Source organism: Corylus avellana, chromosome ca2, assembly GCF_901000735.1.
Source record: "Corylus avellana chromosome ca2, CavTom2PMs-1.0".
Lineage (NCBI taxonomy): Eukaryota > Viridiplantae > Streptophyta > Magnoliopsida > Fagales > Betulaceae > Corylus > Corylus avellana.
Genome location: NC_081542.1, coordinates 27,612,930 through 27,623,787, shown reverse-complemented (window position 1 = coordinate 27,623,787; position 10,858 = coordinate 27,612,930). Strand labels below are relative to the sequence as shown.

General features: G+C 35.3%; 1 protein-coding gene across 1 annotated transcript; it reads left to right on the top strand.

Moving 5' to 3' along the window:
• Positions 1 to 2,734: 2,734 nt before the first annotated feature.
• LOC132169495 (mediator of RNA polymerase II transcription subunit 19a-like) lies at positions 2,735 to 10,080 on the top strand. Its single transcript, XM_059580525.1, has 4 exons — positions 2,735 to 2,908; positions 4,385 to 4,452; positions 9,290 to 9,579; positions 9,760 to 10,080. Exons 2-4 carry the CDS (start codon positions 4,422 to 4,424, stop codon positions 10,078 to 10,080), a joined length of 642 nt encoding a protein of 213 aa, XP_059436508.1. The 5' UTR covers positions 2,735 to 2,908; positions 4,385 to 4,421.
• Positions 10,081 to 10,858: the final 778 nt, after the last annotated feature.

Here is a 10,858-nt window from a genome sequence, read left to right as displayed (position 1 = left end):
TCATTATAGGATTGATCTTGTAATACATACCATGTCTACATACAACTTGTACTTACAAGTTAAATTTGATTGCAATTCAAATTGATATCTGTAATACCCCGAAAAATTACCATTCTTTTTAAAGAGTTAAAGATTTTTTAATAGGTTAATAATTCTTTTAAACAAAGCCTTAAACCAAGTGGCCTAAACCTTCTTTGAATAAACCAAAGCCCCTTAAAGACCTTTTTGAAGCAAAAAATTCAAAAACACTCTCACTTGCCGAATACTCGCCCTGGGACCACACGAGCACTCGCTATTGTCCTAGGTGCGAGCGCTCGCTTAAGGGACCTCACGAGCGCTCGCATGAATAGTGCAATACCCCTTGTGCAATATCCAATTGTACATCTGAGCATTTTTTACTTTTTGTGAACAGTACAGGAGCGATTGTTGCTATAGTACGCGAGCATTCGCTAACCAATTTTCAAACTATTGGACAATATCCAAATTGTACTCTTGAAAAGCATTTTTAACCCGTTGTGAACAATACACGTGTGCTTGACACCGTAATACATGAGCGCTCGCACCTTTTTAGAATTTTTCTTGCAACGCCCTCAGTTTTTTCCCATATATAAACCCCTCCCCAATATGACCCCTTAACCCTCATTTTAGTCTATGTTGCCCTAGAGAAACCCTGCTTGGTTGTTTTTGAGAGTTGTGAGGTTTGTGAGTGTTCCTGAAGAAGGTTTGGAACTCTTGCTACCTTCTAAGGTGACTTTTTAATCCTTCTTTTATGCTTTTCTAATTATTGGTACTACTCTCTTAATGTTACAGATTTTAAAGATTCCATAACAAGTTCTTGTAACAATTTTCCTTGTAAACCAAGAACGATTTCGAAAAGTTTTCAACCCACCCTTGTTCTCTTTAAAAGTTACTTGATAATATGTTTTGCACTTGGATGTACCTATTTCTTAACAAAACCAAGAAATGTTTTGAAAAGGCTTTTAAACAACTTTTTAATTCTTTGTGATGAACTTTCTTGCGGCATATTTGTTTATTTTGAAGCATAGGAAATAAATACCAACCCGTAGCCTTAGATAGAAGCCTAGACCCATTTTGGGGGATTTCTGGCCAAATCCTATCCCCTAGCCGAATGTTCACCCTAGGGAGTGAGTGCTCACCCAGAGAGCGAGTTACACTCCCCTTAGCCCCATAAATGTGTACAATGCTTTTAGCAGTCCCTTTTCGTTAGATGGAACCTCGTAGAGTTTTCTAGTACCGCTTATAACAATGGGTCGTGTTTCGTTATTACAGGGATTCATGATGTCGAAGGACTCGAACGAGCGAACGAGGTAAGTAAACACTTACGAAAACTTTTCTTAAAAACGTGGGATATGTTAGTTGACTAACCACGCATATGATATGAACATGTCTACTTTTTATAATAACTTGGTAACTGCTTTAATAATTAGTTAATAAGATACATTGTATGACATAGTACATCGGTATGTGTGGTATAATGGCCATGGGCTTACTATATAGACTTGTTTCTATGGTCAAATGTACATGTTGTTATATGAGTCTTAGATCTAATGGTTGTTTCGTGATTAGCGCAGCCATTGCTTAATGGTTGGTCACTATAGGACGTACATCACTAGTAGCGTGTGCCACCCGAGGTCGGACTCGATTGGGCTGCTAGTGTTATGGACGGTAGCGTACAATGGTTAGGGCACTGACATTGTATTACAGGTCCCTCTAGCGCCAATCCTGTTGAAAATGTGTAATATCTCAGGTAGACCATATATAATAATTATGACCTATAAAGTATTAGTTTTTTACTTTAAAACACTTAGACAATTGCCCCCGGGGGTACATCACCCTTATACTTTTATGGTATATTAACGGTGACAATATCTCCTTTCAATGTTTATAAAAAATGCACATTTATTTCTGCTTAATAATAATGGACTTATGTCATACTCCATCGTGAGGTTTACTTACTAAGTCGTTAAACTTACGCGGTTATTACTTTTATAGGAAGCCTATTTCTAGAGCCAAAGAGAGGTATGATTGCCATTATAGACTTTGCTTTAAGATGTCAATGTTGTTATCAGTTTTGCCTTATATTATTGTTAGTTGCTCCATGTCTTTAATTTAAGGATTATACTTGTCCCTGTAATGATTTATAGATTTTTTAGATTTATTTCACATTCTTATACATTAATTGCATTGATTTTGATAATGCTTAGAGGGACGATTCGCCATTTAGCCACTAGTTGGTTAAACTAGAGTAATTGCCAATAACCCGGCCAAGTTGGTCAAGACCAATTTTGAGGGCCTTACAATATTAGAGGCACGATCCTCCAGAGTAGTTGCATTGAATTCTTTGCATCCTTTGCCTCCTCGTAGGCTCGGATCACATATTATGCGATTTTTTATTTTTTTATATGTCCGCATAAGAAAATGAAGAAGAGAGATTTGAATTAATGATATACGCTTCGAATTAATGATATACGTTTCATGAAGCATTTGGGCTCACAATTCAGCTCAAGTTGGCGAGTAGATGCTCAACATATTAATTATTATTATTTTCATTACTTAGCAAGGGATTTCACTATTTTAAAATGCCTAAAATGCCCGTAAAAGTTAAAAACGATAGTATGAGAAATAAAAAATAATGAGGTCAAATTAGTATTAGAAAGAGCACCATATGTCACCGAGCATCGTATCAACCATCGAGTATTAAAATTAAAAAGAACTAAATATGAGGCAGCGCCCAGGGTTCTCTCTCTCAACCGTGGGACTTTCTTGCTTCACAAATTCGAACCTCCCGTTCCCTCTCATTCCCATCAACGATCACTGGCAGCCAATCCCAACCGCTCCACCGTTCAATTCCTGGTTTTCGATTTCCACTCCGACTTGTCTTCCTCTGGTAATTACAGTGTGTAAGAATACATTGAAGCAAATTACAGAACTATGAGACATGGGTTTTTGTTTTGAAGCTTTGGTCATGTTATTTTTGGATGGGTATCTCGTAATTTATGTTGGGTCATAGGCTGTTGTGGTTTTCTTGGCCATATTTGTTCTGAGTTATATGTTATAAGGGTGACATTTGTCTTGGTTATACGTGCTGTATGTTTTTGGTTCAGTTGGTTAACAGGAAAAATTAATTCTCAGAAAATCATGTTTTGTGGATTTGGATTTATTATTATTTGGGTTGCTTTTGCTGGAAAGGTGAGAATGAGAAATTTGTGTAGTCTTTTAATGATTTCAATACGTTTTTTCGAGAATACAACTAGAAGAATGGAGATAGAACGATGATGTTGGCGCTTTCACATAAAGGATGACTGATTTAAGAGAGTTAGGATTTTTAACATGTTAAATTAGATGCTCTCTAGTTGATTTCTACTACGCTCATAGCAATATGGCATCCAATGTAACATAGCATACCTACTAGTCGAAACAAAGCTCGTCTATTTCATTATTATTATTATTATTATTATTATTTTTTTTTTTTTAATGTTTGAGCAATAGATTTCCACTCACTTCTTAAGGTGTTGGGTCTTTGTTTATTAGTAATTTTAAATCTACCATTTGCAATTACATGTAAATCTTGATTTTTTTTTTTAATTTTTTATTATTATTATTTTTTTTATATATAAAAAAAACTCTTTTCTCATGTCTTAGGAAATAATATACATGCTCATCTATCCCAGTCCAAGACTGATGCAGCCTGTTTGAATTTATTTGGGGATCAAATCCTGACCACTAAATCTGTCTCTCCCCCCATGTCAGGTCACCCAAAGGGGGCATTATGTTATGAATGTTTTGAAATCTCTAATCATTTTACCAGTAACTTTACTCAGTAAGTGGTTAAAAGTTGATAAAATTATTCAACAAAGGTTTTATAGGTCACTGATTCCTTTGTTTTTTTTTTTAAAAAAACAAAATTTCTTTTTTACTTCAAATTTATGGAGGACTAGAGATTAAGCCACTGCGGGATGGTGTTAGGGCTAGAAAGCATGCTTGTTGTTATTTGTTTCCTTTTATAGGTGATTTTAAATCAGTAATATAGGACTTCTGATCTAACTTGAAATCACCTGCGTTAAGCCATCTGTTTTGCTTAGGAAAAAGGAGGTAGGATCATGTTTAAATTTAGTTTAATTACATTTAGCATACAATCTTTTTGACCATTTTTTTCACATACCTGTTATCAATTTGGCAGATTTTTTAGTTGCAGAATCATGAAATGGATTGTCATACTTTTGGATCTGAAATTTTTATGAAAAAAGTATATGCTCAAATCTGTTTCTCTAAATTTGAGTAGTCTGGCTACTAGTCTATATTTTTGGACTAGACATATGTGTATTTCCTTTTCTTATTATATATTTTTTTCATTTATTGACAGATGAACTTGAACTTCACCTCATTCTGTCATTACAGTGATGGACCTTGAAGGCAGAAAGTTTGGAAGGGGTAAGAAGCTTAATAAGCTGCTTATCTGATTTTTTGCTGTACTTTTGTAGTTAAAGTCCTATAGATATTAGATATATGACATATGGTAATTTTCTTTTTTGGAAATAGATACTGTATTTTCCTTCTAAACTTTAGAAATAGGACAAATGTGAAAGGGTTGTGGAGTTACTTTATTTTAACATGGGAGTTTTGTCAAGTTGCTCATCGCAATAGAGCAACAATGGGAAGAAACTGTCTTTGCCATTCTTACTAGTGGAGATTCTGTTGATTCTTTGTATCATTTTAGTGGTTATCTTTCCTCTTTTCTTAATTATGTCTGGACAGAATGTCTTGATCATACCCACTACGGTTATTTAGTCTAAATCTTAGATATATGGAAAACTAATTCTCTCTTTGCTATGAGAACAAGGGTTAAAGTTGATTGTTTATGTTCCCGTTTTGAGAGAGCTATAGATCCACATTCTATTATGTGGAGGCTGTTTCAACAGTTATGTAATGGTTTCTTTGTTTTGGTATGCATAACATAAAATATGGAAGGCTTATCAGGCTTGTCATGATATGCATAATCCAAAATATGGTATTTTTTACATACTGGATGGCCAATAATTTGGTTGCCTTTGGGCCCTATTCATGCATGTCCACATGTGGTGCCTTTTAAGTGCCTTCTCAACATGCAAAAGGATCATGAACCACCAAATGTTTATTATAAGCAACAAATTTCTAAAGGCTTTTGTTCAGATAATTTCTGTATTCGCATGAGAAAAATATGATCAATCATATGCGATTAAGCCAATATTTAGACAACTTGTAACCGTTCCTTAATAGGCTTCCAAATAATTCTAGTTTAAGAATAAAAATTCCTACTACAACCTCAAAGAATGTTGCATCAATCATTGCTATTGGTCGGCTGCCATAGGAAAGATCCTCACCATGGATAACCCAAGGAAACAACATGTCTTAGTGGTTGATTAGTGTTTTATATGTAAGAGAAGTGGGGAGTCTGTGGATCATCTTATACTTCATTATGAGATTGTTAAGCCCTTTTGCAATGCTATTTCCAGTCATGGTGGGTTAACTTAGGTTATGGCCTTTTTGCTTGTTGGAGAGGGTTGTGTAGCAGTTTGAGTGTAGCAGTGTGGAAGATGATTCTGTTATGCCTAATATGGTGTCTTTGGAGGAAAATAAATGATAGGAGTTTTGAAGACCGCGAGAGAACGGTGGTTGACCTAAAGTCTTTCTTCTTTAATACTCTTTACCACTGGACAACTTCTTTAGACTATCTTAATTTGCCTAATTTTCATTATTTTCTTAATCTTATTAATCTCTTTGGCTAGGTGTATCTCTTGTATACTTCATATGTATTTGAGTTGTGTCTTAGCGCCTTTTTAATGATATTTCGATTACTTATCAAAAAAAGAAATCATTTCAAAATTAGAGAATCCTTTGAAGTATAATCAATTGAAAAATTTGTGTGATATGAACTTAAGAGATAAACTAGTTAGAAAAGTGAAAAGCATAAACCACATTATCCTATCCTCTGCAATACTAATTGAAAACACAGAGTAACCAATATGGGAGAAAGAGAAAGGAGGGAAGATGGGGAATTGGGGGTTTACCTTAGAGGTCAGTGGGCCTTAATGTTTTTACTTTTGAGTTGGTTGTTATTGACCTGTTGCAAGCATGATTGTTAACCTTGTGTTGGCCTGGTCAGTTGAATTGATGAACTGGTGATCCAGTGTATATGGTAAAAAGGGGTTTATTGGTATTTCTTTTTTCAAATATAATGTTTAGATTGGCCAATTTAGGGTTTTTTATATAGGGCCTCGTGCAATATCTCATAGGGTTAAGTCCTCCACAACATTGACTTTCATGTTATGATGAATCTACGGTTTTTCTAGCAGTCCAATGTGCTTTCTTGTCTTTGGATTATCATTTATGAGTTGTCTTTTTACCTTGTCATATCTTCTATTTTTTATTTCAGTTGGGATCCAGTCTTATGTAGTTTCCATATCAGTGGAAGATTTTTAGTTGCCATGCAAGGCTACCAGTCTTTAAATGTGGTAAATTTTAATCAAACATATCAGAATGGGATTCTGAGTATTTGAGTGTTAGGTTGTCCAGTTTCTTACCTCTTTACGAAGCTTTGCTTTTTGTAGTCTGCCAGTAATGCCTCCCATCATTTGGTTGCCTCCTTCCAGTTATTCTCTCTCTTTAGTTCTCTGCAGGCTCTATTTTAACCTCTCTGCAATATTGCTCTATTTTGCTGTTTTCATCTTCACATCAAAGCAGTCCCTAGAATGCTATCCTGCTCATGTTTGTCATTGTGATAGCTATCTACTTTTATGCCACATTCTTTCCTTTTGCTCGACACCCTAAACTTCAAATTTTTCTAGGCTATGCTGCATCACTTGCCCAGTAAGCTGGTAATACCCAGGATAAATAAAAATAAAATTAAATTCGAAAAAATAAAAGACAAGAAAAATAAAATAAGTTGAAAAATTTAAGGAGAAATAAGTTTTTTAAGCAATTCGAAAAATTTAAAGAAAAATAAAAAATAAATGTTAATAGATTGAGATTTGGGGCTTGATCTTTGGAGGCTGCCATATGAACAACATGAAGTGTTTGAGCCTGCCACGTGAGCTTGCCATGTGTCATTCGGGTGACATTTCAACATGCCAAGTCAGCACTACCATGAAGGCAAAACCGCACATGGCACCATGTCAGCAAAATGTGTCCAAGGCTGTGTCAAATTAGATGCCATGCTAGCAAAACCGCTTACAGTGCCATGTCAGCAAAACATGTACAGTGCCATGTCATACAACGTGTCAGTCAGATGTTATTTTAGCATGCCACACCAGCAAAACCGTGTCAAGTGCCACGTTAGCATGCCATGTCATCAAATCATGTACGATGCCATGTCATGCCACGTGTCACTCGAAACCTGAGTTAGCCTGCCACGTGTCACGAGTTGGTTTTGCCACATCATATAACTCGGTTGACTGAGTGTATTGCAGTCGACTGAGTTAATATTCACTGCCAGATCATCATAGTTGTATGATAGTTGTATGAGAGTCTACTAATATCATTTCTTAATAAAAAAAGTCTCATTTTTAGTCATTCAGTAAAAAAGGATTTTCTTGCATTAACAAAAGAGGGAAAATCTTAAATTGCTCATGTACACATACAACATGGTTACTTGCATTTACTTATTGAACCCTAGATTCCCAGTTCCAATTGTAAATTGTTTTAAAAAAATTACAGTTATAGGGGACAGAGACTCAGGAGAGCCAAATAACTTGGACTACTATCATTAGAGGCTGAGGAAGACACATGCTTTGTTTGTTAACGTTTTTTCATTTTCCCTTTTTTTTTTTTTTTTTCAAAACTATTTTCATCTTTATGTCAAATTTTAATACATTTTCAAACAAAAAACAAAAAATATCCTCTAAAAAACATTAACAAACGGAACCATAGTATTTTGAAAACCCAAACATAGCTTCACAGAGAACTGGATAGGGTTGGGTTGTGATAGTATTGTTTGCTTATATATATATAGTTTTAGAATGTAAATATGAAAATATAGTTTTAAGAACCGTGAATAATGTAATAGTAGAATGTAAGTACCAACCACGGGTTTTAGCTAAAACTGGTAGGAAAGCTGATTTGGATTAAACCAATAACAATTTAGACAGAAAGGTTGGTGTTAGGAGGTGCTGAAAAGTGGTTTGAATGCAGTCCTAGCTAGCCATTAGGCTTTCTTTGTTCTCACTACAACTTACATGATTTTGATTATTTTTGGTTATTTTAGCATTAGACTACTTTTAACATGATGGTATGACCTACTGACCCATGGCTGTTCCAATGACTTGGTGACGCACCATCTGCTGGTTGATGTTTTCTCTGGAGTAGCTATGTTGAATAGTTTTTCGAAACTTTTCTATCTTTATCATTTTGCCTTTTCTTCTTATTTTACTCCTTTGTAACTGTCTTGTCGAGGAGCCTAATTCTAGGTAATTGATATACTTGAGAAACAATGGAAGGCTTTGTGTCTCTCAGTGAGATACAAAACAATGCCCTTGCCTTTATATATTGGTGTACATTATCTATTTGTTTATTTATTTTTATTTCTCAGAATCCTTCAAGTTTTCTGAGTCACTGTTCATTAGAGCTTCACGCTGGAAAGAGTGTCTCGTGAGGTTTAAACACAGTGATATAGCAATTTGAGCTTCACTTAACCCTTCTGATCGTGAAATGATCACTTGGAACTTGGAAGCCTTGAGAAGTCAACAACTCAAACATATTAGAATTTTTTTGTGAATGTGTCCTTGTCTTTTGCTTATTAATTGATGGTTTATTATGATTCCAGTTTTCATTCTTTATGCTTAGTCTTTGATGATATTTTTTCCTTCTATACACGAGGAAAATAAAATGGTCAAGTATTGTGGGGAATGGGGATTTTTTCATTCTGTAATGGTAGCCTGTATAAATGACTGAGTCAGCCAGTTACTTATCAGAAAAACAGAAAAAAGGGAAAGAAATCAAGAAAAGGCTTAAAGAATGCAATGGTTTGGAGGGCAGCCACTGTGGTCCTAGTGGAGTGACCTTAATGGCTTAAGACAAGCCTTTCTTACAGCCCTAGTTAACTTTTTTCTAAATGGTCATAGGAGTTCATGAAAATTTGTTTTCTTGATGGTTTTGTAAGGGACTAGCTATTAGGAATCATGCTACTGGAGGAGTTTTGTATTTTCTTTATTCCCCCTTCCAATTTTCCTTCCCTTTATAAAGTTCAGTTTTCATTTAGATTTCATATAACCAAGGGCCCTTTCTTAATAATCAGGGCCTAGGGAACTTGGTGGTGCTGTTGATCTCATAAATCAGTTCAAGCTTTGGCCTCATCATGAATTCTTTTGCAAGAAGTCACTTCCTTTGTCAATATCGCAGACTCACTATCTAAACAATGTGGTGGGAGACACGGAAATCAGGAAAGGAGAGGGGATGGAACTGGATCAGCTCTTTCTGAATATTCCATATAGTAGACAGAGAAATACACATATACATGCTTTTGATTTGGATGTGCTCAGCGAGGCCTTTCAGATGAGAGAGACAACTCCTGTCTACCTGCCTGCTGTAAGACCAATTCTACATTTGTAACTGTATTCTATAATCCAACCTTGTCTTTCTCTTACCTAAAATTTTGGTTTTCCTCTGTGATTGCCTTGAGCTGGATGATTACATTAACTTTCTGACTTGAGCCATTCTTGTGTGAATTCAGTGACATAATTGTGTAATTTTGTATGGTGTGAACAGGCTGAGAAGGGGATCTCTACTGCAGTGGTGAAGTCAAATAGTGACTCCAGAGACAAGGAGAGGAAACATAAAAAGCATAAAAACAGAGACAAGAAGAAGGACAAGGATCATAGGAAGCACAAACACCGCCACAAAGATGGAAGTGATGATAAGGACAAGAATAGAAATAAGCGTCATGATTCGAAACAGCAGGACAAGGTTTCCATATCATCTCTTTTCTTGTCATATCATGAATGCATTGACTTCAATCAATCTTCCTACTCTTTTTGGATGAAACATTTTCTCTTAGGTGATAAAGTATGGGATCATATTACATTATGAGCCACTGTTTTTTGTGTGTATGTGTTGGTGGGGGGGGGGTTCATATCCTCATTAAATTAAATCTAGTGTCTTCCTGTTGAGAGGCCAACTCCTACAGTCTGGTGGGGTGCATATCCTCATTAAATTAAATCTAGTGTCTTCCTGTTGAGAGGCCAACTCCTACAGTCTGGTTCGGTTCTTACATTCCCCACTTTTAAAGAAGCACCAACTTTTGAATGCAATCTATAATTTATTTTCTATTGATCGTTCTATTGTGCACATGTAATAATTAATTAATAAAGAGGTAGCCAGGGGATTGTTACAAAAATAAAAAATAAGAAGCCTATTCCGCAATTAATTTTAAGCCGAAAAATGCAGCCTTAAGCTTAAACCTTGAATGGTAGCATAGTTTTATGCATTGGATCTAGGATTTTTCTTGAGTTGGGGCAATGAACAACTCCCCTTTTTTTTTTTTATTTATTTATTTAGGTTATCTCAGTAAAACTATTGGATTTACATGTGCTGCATCTATTAAAATGTTTTAAGCATTTTAAGAAACCTAGATAATAGATTTATAAACCTTAACCGAGTTGATAATTCTACTTTGGAAGTGTAAACTATACCTTCATATTGCTTATCGATTTATAATTGCCAAGCATTCAATGTGATAAGCAATACAAAGGTATACTGTTCATATATAATTCAGTAGCCTTTGAGCCTAATGGCACTTCCACCCCCTATAAGTACTGTGGTGGTTAAGGTTGTGCGTTCAAATTGCATCTGGTGCATGAGTTAAAGA